General features: G+C 49.5%; 1 protein-coding gene across 3 annotated transcripts in view; it reads right to left on the reverse strand.

The window, feature by feature from the left end:
• cfap58 (cilia and flagella associated protein 58) overlaps positions 1-18,814 on the reverse strand; it is a 48,762-nt gene extending 29,948 nt beyond the window's left edge. Inside the window, 13 exon segments of one of the 3 annotated variants that reach the window (NM_001126070.1) lie at positions 162-385; positions 1,079-1,219; positions 3,423-3,569; positions 3,911-4,072; positions 4,327-4,518; positions 6,721-6,803; positions 8,909-9,068; positions 10,380-10,517; positions 11,959-12,153; positions 13,490-13,640; positions 15,516-15,664; positions 16,151-16,432; positions 18,778-18,814. In NM_001126070.1, coding sequence (NP_001119542.1) covers positions 162-385; positions 1,079-1,219; positions 3,423-3,569; positions 3,911-4,072; positions 4,327-4,518; positions 6,721-6,803; positions 8,909-9,068; positions 10,380-10,517; positions 11,959-12,153; positions 13,490-13,640; positions 15,516-15,664; positions 16,151-16,432; positions 18,778-18,786 — 2,033 coding nt within the window. In that variant the 5' untranslated portion in view covers positions 18,787-18,814. 3 annotated transcript variants of the gene reach the window in all.
• Positions 18,815-19,206: the final 392 nt, after the last annotated feature.

Raw genomic sequence — 19,206 nt, forward strand, 5'->3', positions numbered from 1 at the left:
GAATAATCTGATACTGGGCACTGCTGGGTAGTACTCATTATCCTCATACTGGGCACTGCTGGGTAGAAGACAGCAACCTATGATGGAGAGTGTTTTATGCCCCAGTCAGACCCTATACTCCCTGTATATATTTATACATGAGCTGCACCTCGGCCGTGTACCTTAGTTCCTCCACATTGGCCACAGTCTTTGTCAGGATCCCCTTCTCCCGCCGGAGTTTCTTAATCTCGAGTTTGAGCAGCCGTATGTCCTCCACGCGCTGTTTGTATTGGATCTCGCCTTTATTCAGGATGGACTGCTGGATTTTGATTTTCTCGTAGAGCAAGGCGAGTTCGTCATTGCGGCGGACAAGCTGCGAGCCGAGAATATCCCTCTCGCTAATAACCTGCAAGGAACAGAGCAATTACACTTCCGACCATATTAAAAAGATTTGCGCGGCGTAAAACACCAAACGCTTCACATTAATTGGCTGGAAAAGTCTCGGAAGGACGCCGAGCAGATGCCGCTCCTGTCCCTTCGCTTTGCCTGTAATGAAATTAGTCTGAGCGCGTTGTCGGGACGGACTTCCCAGGTGCCGACGCTGCAATTATTATTCTGCACAAACCCAAATGCACATTAAGTAAAAGATATTTAATTATGTCTCTCCGGGCCGCAGGGCTACAATAGCTCAGCTGGTATTAGCCACGGGGAGATGCTACTGGTTCCTAGCGGGCTCCTCTATAAATAAGGCGCTTTATAGTGCACGGCGGGGCCTTGCTTGGCCAATCAGTTTGTGCCCTGCTGGGGGAGCACAGTGCAAGTGGGGCTTATTATGCTGAATGCTGATGGGGCGAGGAAGCGGTGTTTGTTCTGAATGCTGATAGAACAAGGCTGCTCCCAAATCCCACGTCTCCACATGCACCAACGCGGCCTAAGATATTTCATGATAATTTGGCCCCTGGGGGCCCCTTCCTTACAGTCTGTGATGAGGTTCCCATGCCAAATAGAAGGTCACAGAACTTACTGAACCCCTTGTTAGGGAATGATGGAATGAATGGCTGGGCGGTACCAGAACCGGACCCAGTAATGGCAGAATTACCTGCTCTAGTTCTTTCTTTTGCCTCAACCGCTCAGCGTCGGCCTCAGAAATGATCTTTAGAAGTTTCTTCTCTTCTGCTTCTTGATTGTCAATCAGCTGCTTGGTCTCTACGCTCTGCTGCTTCATCTTCTGCAGCTCTGCCTGCAACAAAGCGCAATCATGTGACTGAGACACGGCAAAAACATATATAAAGCGCAAACTCTGACTGATACACGGCACTCACATATAAAGCGCAGTCATGTGACTGGTACACGGCACTCACATATAAAGCGCAATCATGTGACACAGCATGGCTTCTGCATTATATTTATTGGGATGAAGCATACAGACTCCAGTTGTACATGTCACATGGAGGCTACAATGTGTCTGATGAAGGGCAACAAGCTGCAAATCCTACATTCCCCCTGACACATGGACGGGGGTGTGAGACACACAGCCTGGGGGCCCAGCAGGGAGAGACCCAGAGAGCTCTGGGCACGGCTACTGTTGAATAATTGAGGAGGGAAAGGATTCCTGTCAGACTGGTTTGTATGATGCCAGACACAGTGAGGAGTTCGGGTTGGGTGGGGGGGCAGTTAGAGGAATTAGGCAGCGAGCTGATCCCCCCAGAATATGACAAGCGGAAGGAGCGACAGATACATGTGATTAAACACATCAGCGCTCTCTCTGCCTCGGATCATTCGGCTGTCACACACGGAGAGAGCTGTCACGAGCGTCAGGCAGAGGAAGTGATCACAGCCGGGGTCGGAGTTGCCAGACTGACAGGCAGGCACCCAGGGTCATTTCAGAAGCACCGCCCCCTCCCAAACTGCATGTAAATACCCGTCAGTGATATATAGCACTGTAAATGTATATATGGGGGATGCATTGAATCCAGGATTCGGCCAAGATTCAGCCTTTTCAGCAGGATGTGGATTCAGCTAAATCGATGCTCCTGGCTGAACCGAATCCAAATCCATAAAATCAAGCACCCCCCCCATCTTTTAGTATAAAGTTTAATTGAGCACAGTATTGGGCTACTAATTAATATTTTGTATATAAATCAGTGATTGAGAGCCCCGGGCCTATTGGATATGGAATTGGGGCACAGGAGTCACATGGTTCACAGGAAACACTTTATAGCTCCCCCTCTATGTGCTATATACTCCTCCCATTCTCACGATCAGCTTTAGCTCCTCCTTCTCTATATGCCGAGCCATTTCTAACATTCAGCTTAGTACCTTCTCTTAGTGCTTTGTACATCTCCCATTCGCACACTCATATTTAGCTCCTCTTCCATTTCTACATACTATATCCCCCTCCTAATCTCAATCTCATCTTTAGTTCCTCCTCCTTCTCTACACACTATATCCCCCGCCTATTCTCACAATCATCTTTAGCTCCTCCTCCTTCTCTACACACTATATAACCCTCCCACTCTCACACTTATCTTTAGCTCCTCCTCCTTTTCTACACACTATATCCCCCTCCTATTCTCACAATCATCTTTAGCTCCTCCTCCTTCGTTATGCACTATAAACCCCTCCTATTCTCACACTTAACTTTAGCTCCTTCTCTACACACCATATACCCCTCCTATTCTCACACTTATCTTTATCTCCTCCTCCTTCTCTACACACTATATTCACCTCCTATTCTCACAATCATCATACCCTCCTTCTACTCTACACACTATATAACCCTCCTATTCTCACACTTATCTTTAGCTCCTTCTCTACACACCATATACCCCTCCTATTCTCACTTATCTTTATCTCCTCCTCCTTCTCTACACACTATATTCACCTCCTATTCTCACAATCATCATCCCCTCCTTCTACTCTACACACTATATAACCCTCCTATTCTCACACTTATCTTTAGCTCCTCCTCCTTCTCTACACACGCTGTACTGCTCCTCCTTCTCACAATCATCTCTATATAAACTCCTTTCATTTCACTCCTCTCAATTCATCTTTAACCCCTGCTTCACTGTGCCCTCATCACTTCTACCATTTTCACGTGAATTTATATCTGCTGCTTCTCTGTGATTGCTATGACATTTGCAGCTTTTACAGCGCTGATATGAGCGCCCTCTGCTGTTCATCCCGGGCAGAACAGTAAATGCTGATGTCCCTGCTGAAGAAGCATCTCTGGGCCCCAATCTGATGAATCTGTGCCAGTGTAACAGGGAAATGAGCTGCTGCTGTTATTCCCGGCTGTTGTGGGATATAGTGCATGATAGTAGTAAATACAGAACTGTGATATATTTAATGTAAATGATAAAAGTGCTCTTAACTGTACACCATACAAGCCTTTCTGTCTCACACATCTTACCCCCCCCCCGCCCCACACTCACACTTACCTTGAGTGCCTCTTTCTCCTTCTCTATGCGCTGGTGCTCCAGATGCACTTTCACGAGCACCGACTCTTTGGAGCTGATCTCCTCCTTCAGCTGATCCACCTGGTGGTTCATGATTTTAAGTTTCCTTTTCATTTCCGTGATTTCATCCTGTTTAGAAGAACCAAAAGTGTCAGATCTCAGGGGCAGAAGGGGCAGAAAGGCAGAGTTGGGGGGGGGGGTCACTGCTCTAGCAAAGGAATTCTGCCCTATTCATATGGGGTAGATATCAATACATAACATTAGATTAGCACTTAATTGTGATATTTACAGATGTATAAAACCAAAAGTGCCCCATACTGTAGGGCTGCTGCTGTTTCTCAGCGGTCTCTGTGCTGGGTGGGAGGCTGAAGTCTCTCTAGTGACACCCCACTGGGACTGACAGAATAAATATCACTGTCAGACTGTGGGTGGCAGTTGTACAGGGTCACAGTTATTATCACCATCAGTACCTGGGCCTCAATGAGATTCTTGCTGTACAGGTTCCTGTCGGACCTCACTGCCTCATAGAGATTCTGCTGTTGCTTCAGCTTTGTCTCTGCTTCTGCGATCTTCTTCTTGTAATCAAATATCTGCATCTCCCGGACCTTGATATCCTCCATGTGCTGCAGAACCTGGGGAGACAGACACGGGACTTTATGGTTTCTGAGTAGGGAGACCACCCCATACTACTGAATGCTCTCTGGAGAATCTCCAAACTACAAACAGATCAGGCATGATCAGGTTGTAGTCCAATCAGAATGTCTGCCAGTTGGCCATAACTACTTCAGAGAAAGAAATTGGGCTCCAGTCCCAAGCTTACCTTTATGGTCCCTATCCATGGAAGATATCCCCTCTAGCCAATGCCCAGTAGGCAGTACCTGCTTACCTTCTGGGTGAGGTCACTGGCCTCGTTAATATAGCGGTCCCTTTCTTTTTCCAGCTGATAAATAATTTTCCTCTGTTTCTGAGCCTCCTCCTTGTAGCTCTGGATTTCTTCCTCCAGGTTTTTTTTGGACTGCTCATGGAGTTTCACCAAACTCTGCTGCTTGTCGGTGGCATTGGCCGCCCGTAGGAGGTTCTAGGAGAAGCACGTCATTAGAGGCACGAGAGAGCACAGAATGGACTTGATTTATAGGACTAAATGGACTGATCTCATATTCAGACTGGATAACTAATTGCCCTGGCAAGGAACTCCATCTGACTCCATCTTGCCCTACTGTCTCCATCTTGCCCTATTGTCTCCATCTTGCCCTAATGTCTCCATCTTGCCCTACTGTCTTCCATCTTGCCCTACTGTCTCCATCTTGCCTACTGCTCCATTTGCCTACTGTCTCCATCTGCCCTATTCTCATCTTGCCCTACTGTCTCCATCTTGCCCTACTGTCTCCATCTTGCCCTTCTGTCTCCATCTTGCCCTACTGTCTTCCACTTGCCCTTACTGTCTCCATCTTGTCCTACTGTCTCCATCTTGCCCTACTGGTCTCCATCTTGCCCTACTGTTCTCCATCTTGGCCTACTGTCTCCATCTTGCCCTACTGTCTCCATCTTGCCCTACTGTCTCCATCCTACTGTCTCCATCTTGCCTGCTGTCTCCATCTTGCCCTGCTGTCTCCATCTTGCCCTGCTGTCTCCATCTTGCCCTACTGTCTCCATCTTGCCCTACATGGCTCCATCTTATCTTCCCTCACTGTCTCCACTACACCATTCTTGCCTACTGTCTACCCATCTTGCCCTGCTGGTCCATCCATCGTTGCCCTACTGTTCTCCATCTGCCCTACTGTCTCCATCTGTCACCATCTTGCCCCTACTGTCATCTTGCCCTACTGTTACCATCTTGCCTGCTGTTCTCCATCTTGCCCTACTCCATCTTGCCTACCTGTCCACTGTCCCCATCGTTGCCGCCACTGTCATCATCTGCACGTACTGCCAGTAATCTTGCCCTAGTTGTTCTGCATGTTGTCTACTGTCTCCATCTTGCCCTGCTGTCCATCTTGCTTCATTACTCCATTCTTGCTTGGCCCTACTGTCCTCGCCATCTTGCTCTACTTACTCCATCTTGCCCTGCTGTCTCCATCTTGCTCTACTTACTCCATCTTGCCCTACTGTCTCATCTTGCCCTACTGTCTCCATCTTGCCCTACTGTTACATCTTGCCCTGCTGTCTCCATCTTGCCCTACGTCTCCATCTTGCCCCTACTGTCCCCATCTTGCCCTACTGTCCCCATCTTGCCCCACTGTCATCATCTTGCACTACTGCCAGTATCTTGCCTATTGTTGCATGTTGTCTACTGTCTCCATCTTGCCCTACTGTCTCCATCTTGCCCTGCTGTCTCCATCTTGCTCAACTTACTCCATCTTGCCCTGCTGTCTCCATCTTGCTCAACTTACTCCATCTTGCCCTACTGTCCCCATCTTGCCCCACTGTCATCATCTTGCACTACTGCCAGTATCTTGCCCTATTGTCTGCATGTTGTCTACTGTCTCCATCTTGCACTTCTGTCTCCATCTTGCTCTACTTACTCCATCTTGCCCTACTGTCTCCATCTTGCCCTACTGTCTCCATCTTGCCCTACTGTCCCCCATCTTGCCCTGCTGTCCCATCTTTGCTCTACATACTCCATCTTGCGCTATCTGTCTCATCTTGTCCTACTGACTCCATCTTGCCTACTGTCCCCATCTTGTTCCTACTGTCTCCATCTTGCCCTGCTGTCTCCATCTTGCCCTACTGTCTCCCATCTTGCCCTACTCTTCTTGTCTCGATCTTGCCCACTGTCCCCATTCTTGCCACTAGAGTCACCCATCTGCCGCATCTGTCATCATCTGCACTACTGGCCAGTATCTTGCGCCGCTATTGTCTGTGCATGTTCTTGTCCTCTATTGTGCCACTGCTGTCTCCATCTCTGCTCTGACTTACTGCTGTGCCATTTGCGCTATTGTCTCCATCTTGCCCTACTGTCTCCATCTTGCCCTACTGTTACCATCTTGCCCTGCTGTCTCCATCTTGCTCTACTTACTCCATCTTGCCCTACTGTCTCCATCTTGTCCTACTGTCTCCATCTTGCCCTGCTGTCTCCATCTTGCCCTACTGTCCCCATCTTGCCCTGCTGTCTCCATCTTGCTCTACTTACTCCATCTTGCCCTACTGTCTCCATCTTGCCTTAATATTTCCATTTGGCTTAAAGTCTCCTGCTTTCCATATTCCCTACTGGTTCCTAAATGACCATTCCCCTACAGTCAGGCTTGAGGTTTCCAAGGCGACACAGGTGGAACAGAGGGGGTACCTTATTCAGCATATCCCTCTCCCGCACCAGCTCCTCTACGGCCTTCTTATCAATCTCGGCTTGTTTCTTCGCAGACTCCAGCTCTAGAGCAATAAAGGAATATTACGGGTGGCAGAGGGAAAGCGCAGAAAAGGCAGATTGAGTCAATGACAAGGCTGCGGCTTCTTTGTGAGAATAACAGGCGGCACTTTATAGGCATCGGATCGCTGTCCGTGTGTGTCAGTGGCACAGAAATAATACCCGCTGGTTGTGAGAGATCACAGAGACGAAGAGCATGGCTCTCGCTGGCCCAGCTGATATGAACCACTCTAGGCAACTGCTAAAAGGGCAACTAAAGTCTGAATATTTGCAGATGACATGGCATTAGAGTGATGGGGGCAACAGTGTATTTGCCCCCAAATACACTGTTATACATGTACCACATGAATACTGAGTACCACAAGGTGCCACCCTATGCATGCACATACTCACAGGGTAGAGCAGGCACAGGGCCCAGGCAGTAAATGTGGGATTTGGAGGGTAATAACTTATTTACACTGGGCCACTGAATGGGCCGGCCAGTTGGGAGCTCAGAGAACACTGCTAAGTGATGGGAACTTTGCTTAGGCCTATGGCACACAGGGTGATCTGGGGCATATTGAGGCCTATGGCACACGGGGTGATCTGGGGCATATTGAGGCCTATGGCACACAGGGTGATTTGGGGCATATTGAGGCCTATGGCACACAGGGTGATCTGGGGCATATTGAGGCCTATGGCAGCACGGGTGATTGGGCATCCTATGGCATGATTTGGGGGCATATTGAGGCATGGATTTGGGGCACCTACACACACTTGGGGCATATTGGATATTGATTGGGGCATATTGGATATGATGATTTGGGGCATATCTATGGCACACATCTGGGTATTGAGGCATGGCCAGGGTGATTTTGGGGCATATTGCGGCCTATGGCACACAGGGTGATTTGGCAGGCTACACACCAGGGTGATTTGGGGCATGATCTGGAGAGGCCTATGGCACCTATGGCACAGGGTGATTTGGGCGGGCATGAATTTGGGGCATATTGGAGGCACTATGGCACAGGCAGGCATGGAGGGTGGATGTTGGGGCATATTGAATGCGCCTATGGCAACACAGGGGGTGATTTGGGGCATATTGAGGCGTATGGCACACAGGGTGATTTGGGGCATATTGTAGGCATGGCAACAGGGGTGATCTGGGGGCATATTGGGCCTATGCACACAGGGTGATTTGGGGCATATTGAGGCCTATGGCACACAGGGTGATTTGGGGCATATTGAGGCCTATGGCACCAGGGTTGATTTTGGGCATATTGAGGCCTATGGCACACAGGGTGATTTGGGGCATATGCCTATGGCACACAGGGTGATTTGGGGCATATTGAGGGCCTTTGCACACAGGGTGATTTGGGGCATATTGAGGCCTATGGCACACAGGGTGATTTGGGGCATATTGAGGCCTATGGCACACAGGGTGATCTGGGGCAATATTGAGGCCTATGGCACACAGGGTGATTTGGGGCATATTTAAGCCTATGGCACACAGGGTGATTTGGGGCATATTGAGGCCTATGGCACACAGGGTGATTTGGGGCATATTGAGGCCTATGGCACACAGGGTGATTTGGGGCATATTGAGGCCTATGGCACACAGGGTGATCTGGGGCATATTGAGGCCTATGGCACACAGGGTGATTTGGGGCATATTGAGGCCTATGGCACACAGGGTGATCTGGGGCATATTGAGGCCTATGGCACACAGGGTGATCTGGGGCATATTGAGGCCTATGGCACACAGGTGGATTTGGGGCATATGGAGGCCTATGGCACACAGGGTGATCTGGGGCATATTGAGGCCTATGGCACACAGGGTGATTTGGGGCATATGGAGGCCTATGGCACACGGGGTGATCTGGGGCATATTGAGGCCTATGGCACACAGGGTGATTTGGGGCATATTGAGGCCTATGGCACACAGGGTGATTTGGGGCATATTGAGGCCTATGGCACACAGGGTGATTTGGGGCATATTGAGGCCTATGGCACACAGGGTGATTTGGGTCATATTGAGGCCTATGGCACACAGGGTGATTTGGGGCATATTGAGGCCTATGGCACACAGGGTGATCTGTTGCAGAAAAGGGATCTATCACCGGAACGTTACCTCTTTCGAATCCAGTGATTTGGTTTTTTAAGGTCTCTCTTTGCTGCTCCACCTCGATCTTCTGCTCCTCCATTTGCCGATATTTTCTTTGTATTGTCTCTCTGGCCTTGGAAATCTTGGATATTTCTTGGCGCATTTGGTTCACCTCATCCTCCTTAGCCTAAGTACAAAGGATACAGATATTAGTGAGTTTATTTTGGGGGCCACAGAGGTGCTTAGTGAGCCTGGAGCCGCTATATTATGAATCTCACATACAGGTCCGTCAAGACTGCTAATGTCACCCCTTCTGACTGTATTGGCAGCTTTCTAACCTGTGTGTGGGCAAGGGCAATTCTGGTCTCTGTGCCACCCTGATGGGGTTTTCCTGACTACTGGCTTCTAAAATTACCAGGAGCAATTGTTTGCCTCCCCTGGTAATCTGTGGGGTGCTGCCATCCAAGGAAAAATTCCCAGCTTGCTGCCTTGTGTCTTGGGAAAGCCTGACCAACTGATGTTTGATCAATGTGTGCAGGCTATGAGCAAACTTAGGGGGCTGTTCCTGCTGAATTGTGCTTAGTACAGGGGAATCCCTATGTGCCATAGTTTTATGGTATCTCTCTGTACAGGCTATGAGCAAACTTAGGGGGCTGTTCCTGCTGAATTGTGCTTAGTACAGGGGAATTCCCTATGTGCCATAGTTTTATGGTATCTCTCTGTACAGGCTATGGGCAAACTTAGGGGGCTGTTCCTGCTGAATTGTGCTTAGTACAGGGGAATCCCTATGTGCCATAGTTTTATGGAATCTCTCTGTACAGGCTATGAGCAAACTTAGGGGGCTGTTCCTGCTAAATTGTGCTTAGTACAGGGGAATCCCTATGTGCCATAGTTTTATGGTTTCTCTCTGTACTGGCCATGAGCAAACTTAGGGGGCTGTTCCTGCTGAATTGTGCTTAGTACAGGGGAATCCCTATGTGCCATAGGTTTTATGGTATCTCTCTGTACAGGCTATGAGCAAACTTAGGGGGCTGGTTCCTGGCTGAAATTGTGCTTAGTACAGGGGAATCCCTATGTGCCATAGTTTTATGGTATCTCTCTGTACAGGCTATGAGCAAACTTAGGGGGATGTTCCTGCTGGAATTGTGCTTAGTACAGGGGAATCCCTATGTGCCATAGTTTTATGGTATCTCTCTGTACAGGCTATGGGCAAACTTAGGGGGCTGTTCCTGCTGAATTGTGCTTAGTACAGGGGAATCCCTATGTGCCATAGTTTTATGGTATCTCTCTGTACAGGCTATGGGCAAACTTAGGGGGCTGTTCCTGCTGAATTATGCTTAGTACAGGGGAAATTTTATGGTATGGTTTTATCAAAACTGAGTTTTCCCATTATTTCATCTCATTCTGAGGTTCGGACTGTACTTTTGGACCATGCTCTGTTGTGCATCTCCCCGGGTGCCTTACAGCAATATCAGGCCCAGTAAGATGAGCTCGGTACCTTTAGCTCTAGCTGCTTCTGCTGGTTCTCCTGGGTCAGTTGGTCGTTGAGGACACTTTGCTGCTCGTTCTCTTGCTGGAGTTTATTGTTCCGCATCTGAACCTGTTCCAGTTCCTTGGAAACTCTTTCATTTAGGATCTATAATAAATTAATAACAATATCATTAGGCAAAAGAGACCCTAGGCTGCACTCACTTCCTCTTTGGACCAGAAGCCCAAATCCTTTTAGATCTGTTGGATAAAAGCCGGTTCTGCTGTGTGATCCATTGGACAGAAAGCACTGACAGGCAGCTGCTGGGTCGATATTTAATGCCCATCCGCCCAGCACAGACCTGACAGCAGGGAGTGGGGGAACGGCAGAGGGTCCCTCCAGCTGCAGGGCAATAGGGAAGTCTAATCTGGGCCTCCCCTAACAGCTCTCTGCCCCACTGGGGAGCAATTACACATCTTTACTAACGTGATACTAACGCTTATTGCTGCAAGCGCTTTGCATAAATTTGGGTACATTTATGGAAACTGAGCTTTTACCATTATTTTATCCCATTTAGATTTTTTGAACCATGTTCTGCATCTCTCCCAAGTTAAATAAAAAATGCTGTGTGGTTGCTATGGACAGTGACCCTGGCAACCAAGGGTTTAGCCTTTGTAAATTATGATGGGAGGGCAGGGTTTAGCCTTTGCAATGCAAGGTGGGAGGGCGGGGTTCAGCCTTTGCAATGCATGATGGGAGGGCAGGGTTTAGCCTTTGCTATGCAAGGTGGGAGGGCAGGGTTCAGCCTTTGCAATGCATGATGGGAGGGCAGGGTTCAGCCTTTGCAATGCATGATGGGAGGGCAGGGTTCAGCCTTAGCAAAGCATGATGGGAGGGCAGGGTTCAGCTTTTGCAATGGGAGATCAGGGTTTAGCCTTTGCAGTGCATGATGGGAGGGCAGGGTTTAGACTTTGCAATGCAAGTTGGCAGGGCAGGGGTCAGCCTTTGCAATGCATGATGGGAGTGCAGGGTTCAGCCTTTGCAATGCAAGTTGGCAGGGCAGGGGTCAGCCTTTGCAATGCATGATGGGAGGGCAGGGTTCAGCCTTAGCAATGCATGATGGGAGGTCACGGTTTAGCCTTTGCAAATCATAATGGGAGGGCAGGGTTCAGCTTTTGCAATGGGAGATCAGGGTTTAGCCTTTGCAGTGCATGATGGGAGGGCAGGGTTCAGCCTTTGCAGTACATGATGGGAGGGCAGGGTTCAGCCTTTGCAGTGCATGATGGGAGGGCAGGGTTCAGCCTTTGCAGTACATGATGGGAGGGCAGGGTTCAGCCTTTGCAGTACATGATGGGAGATCAGGGTTTAGCCTTTGCAGTGCATGATGGGAGGGCAGGGTTCAGCCTTTGCAGTGCATGATGGGAGATCAGGGTTTAGCCTTTGCAGTACATGATGGGAGATCAGGGTTTAGCCTTTGCAGTACATGATGGGAGGGCAGGGTTCAGCCTTTGCAGTGCATGATGGGAAGGCAGGGTTCAGCCTTTGCAGTACATGATGGGAGATCAGGGTTTAGCCATTGCAATGCATGATGGGAGGGCAGAGTGCATACCTTGTTCTCTTTGAGCTGCTGTTCCAGCCTCTGAAGTTCCTCCTTGTTCCTTGTCAGGTTCTGCTGCATGGACTTGATTTCCAGCTGCTTTGCCTCAGCCTCGCTCTGCAGGCCTCTCAGGTCCTTCTCTAGCTTCTCCTTCTTGCGGGATTCTCTGGAGGCCTCATTCTGGCGCATCTGTATTTCTTGTTGAAACTGCAATGAATGGGGTAGAATGAGGCAGTCGTTCAGCTGTTCTGCTCAGTGCCCACCCTTGTGCCAGGAAGCAAAATACCCCATTGTGTCTTTTATTATCAGGAATAAAAATGTGGGGACATTACCTGAAGGAGGGCTAACTACTGGCACAACTTGCAGCGCAGCAGTAAAGTGTGCCTGAGTCTGAGCTTTCAGCCAGCGCTACACATTATAACTGCTTTGAGCTAACCTATTGTTTCTCCTACTCCCATGTAACTGGAGGAGTCCCAAGTCGGACTTGGATTTCTTACTATTGAGTGCTATTCTGATACCTACTGGGAGCTGCTATCTTGCTCCCTTCCCATTGTTCTGCTGATCGGCTGCTGAGGGGGGGCGGGATATCACTCCAACTTGCAGCGCAGCAGTAAAGTGTGCCTGAGTCTGAGCTTTCAGCCAGCGCTACACATTAGAACTGCTTTCAGCTAACCTATTGTTTCTCCTACTCCCATGTAACTGGAGGAGTCCCAAGCTGGACTTGGATTTCTTACTATTGAGTGCTATTCTGATACCTACTGGGAGCTGCTATCTTGCTCCCTTCCCATTGTTCTGCTGATCGGCTGCTGAGGGGGGGCGGGATATCACTCCAACTTGCAGCGCAGCAGTAAAGTGTGCCTGAGTCTGAGCTTTCAGCCAGCACTACACATTAGAACTGCTTTGAGCTAACCTATTGTTTCTCCTACTCCCATGTAACTGGAGGAGTCCCAAGCCGGACTTGGATTTCTTACTATTGAGTGCTATTCTGATACGTACTGGGAGCTGCTATCTTGCTCCCTTCCCATTGTTCTGCTGATCGGCTGCTGGGGGTGAGGGGGAGGGATATCACTCCAACTTGCAGCGCAGCAGTAAAGTGTGCCTGAAGTTTATCAGAGCACAGGTCACATGGCTGTGGCACCCTGGGAAATGAAGAATATGGCTAGCCCCATGAGAAAACAGATTACAATGCAGGATTCTGCTGGAGGAGCTCTATTAACTGATGGGTTATGTAACAAACATGTTTTCCCATGACAGTGTTCCTTTAAAACACACAGAGCTACTTAGTAGCAGCTACAGAATTGTCTCTATGTGTGTTTTAGCAGAGGCAATTCTCAGTATTGTCTATGGCAAGGGATTTTCTGGAGATTAGTAGCAGTGACAAGTAGTTGCTACAAAGTAGCTACATGTGTCCTCGCCCTAGGCATTTCGGAGCAGTTAGTTGCCTGCTGTAGCAGTGATCTATCACGGGTGGCTAACTCGCTCGTGGGTCCTTAGCCTTAGGGTTCCCTGCTGAATCCCCGGCTGTCAGTAAGGTCCCACAAACCTGAATGATTCCCTGCTCCGCCTCCTCCTTAGATTTCTCCGCCTCCTGCTGCAGCTCCGTCGCCTTCACCAAGTTCTCTCGCAGTTTCACCACCTCTGCCAGAAGCTCGTCCCGCTCTTTGCTCAGCTCCTCTTTAGCGCTCAGTAGATCACTGAAACAGATCCGGAGAAACCCTGAATGGAACTGCAGCGCAGCCGCGTCATTAACTCTAACGAGCAGGGACCTCGTAACCTCGTTACCGTTCCCTTGGAATAGACATGCATGGGAAATCCATGCCACCCTGCTGGTACCCTCACCCAAAAATGCGAGTACAGGTAAGCTCAGAGACTTGCAGCTTGTGCCATCAGCCCAAACCCCAGAGCATCTGCTCGTCTTACCCTGCTGGCATCCCTGCCCGTAATTATACTGGGAAACAATCTGCCCTGGCACCACAGCAATGAGCAGAGTGTTCCGCACTTACCGTATTTACCTGTGTTCTTGCCCCGCTGACATCCCTGCCCCTAGTGCTGCTGGGGAACATTCTACCCCTATGCCCATTAAATGAGCAGAATGTTCCTCAGTTACCGTATTTACCTGTGTCCTTGCCCCGCTGACATTCCTGCCCCTAGTGCTGCTGGTAACATTCTACCCCTATGCCCATTAAATGAGCAGAGTGTTCCTCAGTTACCGTATTTACCTGTGTTCTTGCCCCGCTGACATCCCTGCCCCTAGTGCTGCTGGGGAACATTCTACCCCTATGCCCATTAAATGAGCAGACCGTTCCTCAGTTACCGTATTTACCTGTGTCCTTGCCCCGCTGACATTCCTGCCCCTAGTGCTGCTGGGGAACATTCTACCCCTATGCCCATTAAATGAGCAGAGTGTTCCTCAGTTACCGTATTTACCTGTGTTCTTGCCCCGCTGACATTCCTGCCCCTAGTGCTGCTGGGGAACATTCTACCCCTATGCCCATTAAATGAGCAGAGTGTTCCTCAGTTACCGTATTTGCCTGTGTTCTTGCCCCGCTGACATTCCTGCCCCTAGTGCTGCTGGGGAACATTCTACCCCTATGCCCATTAAATGAGCAGACTGTTCCTCAGTTACCGTATTTACCTGTGTTCTTGCCCCGCTGACATCCCTGCCCCTAGTGCTGCTGGGGAACATTCTACCCCTATGCCCATTAAATGAGCAGAGTGTTCCTCAGTTACCGTATTTACCTGTGTCCTTGCCCCGCTGACATCCCTGCCCCTAGTGCTGCTGGGAACATTCTACCCCTATGCCCATTAAATGAGCAGAGTGTTCCTCAGTTACCGTATTTACCTGTGTTCTTGCCCCGCTGACATCCCTGCCCCTAGTGCTGCTGGGGAACATTCTACCCCTATGCCCATTAAATGAGCAGACTGTTCCTCAGTTACCGTATTTACCTGTGTTCTTGCCCCGCTGACATCCCTGCCCCTAGTGCTGCTGGGAACATTCTACCCCTATGCCCATTAAATGAGCAGACTGTTCCTCAGTTACCGTATTTACCTGTGTTCTTGCCCTGCTGACATCCCTGCCCCTAGTGCTGCTGGGGAACATTCTACCCCTATGCCCATTAAATGAGCAGAGTGTTCCTCAGTTACCGTATTTACCTGTGTTCTTGCCCCGCTGACATCCCTGCCCCTAGTGCTGCTGGGGAACATTCTACCCCTATGCCCATTAAATGAGCAGACTGTTCCTCAGTTACCGTATTTACCTGTGTTCTTGCCCCGCTGACATCCCTGCCCCTAGTGCTGCTGGGGAACATTCTACCCCTATGCCCATTAAATGAGCAGACTGTTCCTCAGTTACCGTATTTACCTGTGTTCTTGCCCCGCTGACATCCCTGCCCCTAGTGCTGCTGGGGAACATTCTACCCCTATGCCCATTAAATGAGCAGAGTGTTCCTCAGTTACCGTATTTACCTGTGTTCTTGCCCCGCTGACATCCCTGCCCCTAGTGCTGCTGGGGAACATTCTACCCCTATGCCCATTAAATGAGCAGACTGTTCCTCAGTTACCGTATTTACCTGTGTTCTTGCCCCGCTGACATCCCTGCCCCTTGCTCCACCAATTTGGACAGACTTTTAACTTCATCTTTCAGGGAGTTAACGGTTTCCTTGGCACGTTGTTCTTTCTCATAGGCCGCGTCCACCATCTTCCAAGCCTTTTCAATCTCCTAATAAACCAAAGGCCAAAAATAAACAATGATCAGTACTGAATTAATTCAGGTCATTTCATTTTCTATAAATTCCCTAAAATAACAGATTTGCTTTGTTTTTTCAATATGAATAATAATAAAGTGAAGGAAAGGTTGAACATGGTGTTATTCCGACACTGGATGGAGGCTTTGCTCACATAACCACCTGTTTTCCTTACTTATCTCCTGCCATGAGGGCACAGGGCTGAAGTACAGGATGGGGCACAGGATGCCATCTTAATGCCAAACTCACACAAGACAGAGTTGTCAGTCTCTGTACTTATCTTGGGATTTTTACTTGCCCTTTAATTGATTTCTTTGCACTGGATGACAGCATGACAAAAATGGGAGCTTGTCCCAAACAAATGCTGTTCCACCTCCGTCCACAGGAGGGAGCCCTATGCGCACCTACAGGCGGTTTTGCTCCTTGTTGGAAACAAGGCCATTATGTTAGTCCCTTTTTACCTTTTTCAAGGAGGAGATGGTGCTCTGGTCCTCCTGGGAGAGCTTTATAGCCGTGGCCACTTTGGCAGCATTTGCCACAATCTCTGCGTTCAACTCCCTGCATTTTGCCATCAAACGCTTTTCATTGTCGTACGATTTCTTCAGGGCGCTGTGCAGCTTCTCGTACTCGATCTGGAATTTCTCCAGGCTTTTGTCCCCCGCCAGCTCCTGTAGAACCTCCTGGAAGTCTCGCTCCAGGGCCTCGAAAGCCTTTTCATCCGAGCCGCTCTGCTCTGCCTTCTCCTGGGGGTGAGAGGAAATGGACTGAGGGGCAGAAAGTGTGCCAATGGCCATACCTTATACACAGCGTTTCAGTTCCTTGCACCTGGGCTGGGGGCAACTGGGGAGAAGGGCATCGGGGGTAACAGTTGCTGGTTGGTAGAGAAGGCTCTGCAAGGAACCTGCCTGTGCATCGGAAGGGTAGAACCCACTGTAAGAAGTGGGGTAACTCACTGGGCCAGAGAATCCCACCCATAGTACTGATGGGGGTCTCTGAGTGGGGAATAAGGGGTTCTGAGTGGGAAATGAGGGGCTCCGAGTGGGAAATGAGGGGCTCCGAGTGGGGAATGAGGGGCTCCGAGCGGGAAATGAGGGGCTCCGAGTGGGGAATGAGGGGTTCCGAGTGGGCAATGAGGGGTTCCGAGTGGGGAATGAGGGGTTCCGAGTGGGCAATGAGGGGCTCCGAGTGGGGAATGAGGGGTTCCGAGTGGGCAATGAGGGGCTCCGAGTGGGGAATGAGGGGTTCCGAGTGGGCAATGAGGGGCTCCGAGTGGGGAATGAGGGGCTCCGAGTGGGGAATGAGGGGCTCCGAGTGGGAAATGAGGGGCTCCGAGTGGGAAATGAGGGGCTCCGAGTGGGAAATGAGGGGCTCCGAGTGGGGAATGAGGGGTTCCGAGTGGGGAATGAGGGGTTCCGAGTGGGCAATGAGGGGTTCCGAGTGGGGAATGAGGGGCTCCGAGTGGGCAATGAGGGGTTCTGTCCGGGAGGCCGGGAGAGAATCTGAAAGGGAAGTTTGTTGTGACACAAATAATAACCCCCAAGCAACTAGTTCTGGAGCCCAGGCCTCTCTGGGACCAAGCGCTATGGCAGCCCCAACATGCACAGTAAGGAGATGGTGGAACCAGTGCAGGGAAAAGCCATTGCTGAGCCCACATCCTGCGTCAGTTCTGTGGCCCCTCAGGGGAGTGGCACCTTGCCCCCCCAGGCACAGACGTGCACATTATGCCAGGACAGAACTTGCAGGAGGCGGGGCTTGTGCCCAGAAGGTTGGGCAGTTTTGCTCATGAGAAAACAAAGGGCCTCATTCACAACTATGACAAACGACTGCAAGGTGCCACCCATGCCAAAGGGGCAACACCCAGTATTAGGAACTAAGGGTGCCATGGTCTGTGCCAGTCTGTGGTGCCCAATGGCTTCATTCCCATCACATTAAACAGAAGAGAAATGGGTTCTGGGCGATCCCTGAGGTTTTCTTATGAAATGCCCCAGATTGTGCCCGCGGGAGGGAAACTGTATATATAAATACTGTGCCCACTCCCTGCAGTTCTGCTGCACCCAGCGGGGCAAGAGGGCCCCAAACCTGCAGAACTGCCCCTATACACTGCCCCAGCTCCCAGCCAATACCCCCAGGGTAATGTAGAGAATAGAGGGGGGGTCTCGCCCAGCAGGCGCCCCCAAATAATACATTGTGACTCTGTGCCCTCAGGCTCCTGATGAACTGCAACTCCCTGCGACCCTCCCTGGCACCCACCCCAGCGGGCACTGTATATGGCATGGGGAATATACAAACCCTATACAGTAACAGGAGCCTACAGCTTATTAACCCTTTATAGTAATGGGGAAGCATATCCTATTCATTTAACTCTTTATATTTATAGGAGGGCATAGCCCATCCCATTAACCCTTTATATTTATAGGAGGGAATAGCCCATCCCATTAACCCTTTATATTTATAGGAGGGCATAGCCCATCCCATTAACCCTTTATATTTATAGGAGGGAATATTCTATCCCATTAACCCTTTATATTTATAGGAGGGAATATTCTATCCCATTAACCCTTTTATATTTATAGGAGGGCATAGCCCATCCCATTAACCCTTTATATTTATAGGAGGGCATATTCTATCCCATTAACCCTTTATATTTATAGGAGGGAATATTCTATCCCATTAACCCTTTATATTTATAGGAGGGAATATTCTATCCCATTAACCCTTTATATTTATAGAAGGGCATAGCCCATCCCATTAACCCTTTATATTTATAGGAGGGAATATTCTATCCCATTAACCCTTTATATTTATAGGAAGGCATATTCTATCCCATTAACCCTTCATATTTATAGGAGGGAATATTCTATCCCATTAACCCTTAATAGGGGGCATATCCTATTCCTTTATATTTAACTCAATTACCCTTTATAGTAACAGGGGGGCATATCCCATTAACCCTTCACAGTAACACAGGGGCATATGACGCAGGACAGCCCGATTCCCGCCTGCAGACAAGGAGCGGCCCCTCTCCCCTCACACTACCGTACTATTGCCCGGTTCTACCCCACAGGGCTACAGACACCCCTGGGCTCACCTCAGCCATGACTGCCCCGCTCTACCACTCAGAAATGCGTCCCGCTGTCTCCTAGCAACAGTCTCTTCCACTGCACATGCGCACAGTAACCATGTGGGCTATTTGGTTACTATTGTCTGTGTGTGTGCGGCGGCCATATTGGTTCCTGGCAAGGAGAATGTGACGGTAACAGAGAGAAGTTCGGTTCCTGAGGCCAAATTGGGCTACTAAAGTACCGAAGTACAAACCCGCCCAGATGCAAGTTTGGGCTAGTTTTTGGAGCCTGGCGGGTTTGTAGTTTAGAAACAGCCAAAGTTTTATTCCTCTGACATTCCTATCCCAATGCATGCTGGGTAATGTAGTTTGTTTCTTACTATTAGCCTGCAAGTAAGCTTAATATAAAACTACAATACCCAGCATGCAATTATAGACAGAAGCTCCCTATTCTGT

This window comes from Xenopus tropicalis, chromosome 7 (assembly GCF_000004195.4).
Source record: "Xenopus tropicalis strain Nigerian chromosome 7, UCB_Xtro_10.0, whole genome shotgun sequence".
Lineage (NCBI taxonomy): Eukaryota > Metazoa > Chordata > Amphibia > Anura > Pipidae > Xenopus > Xenopus tropicalis.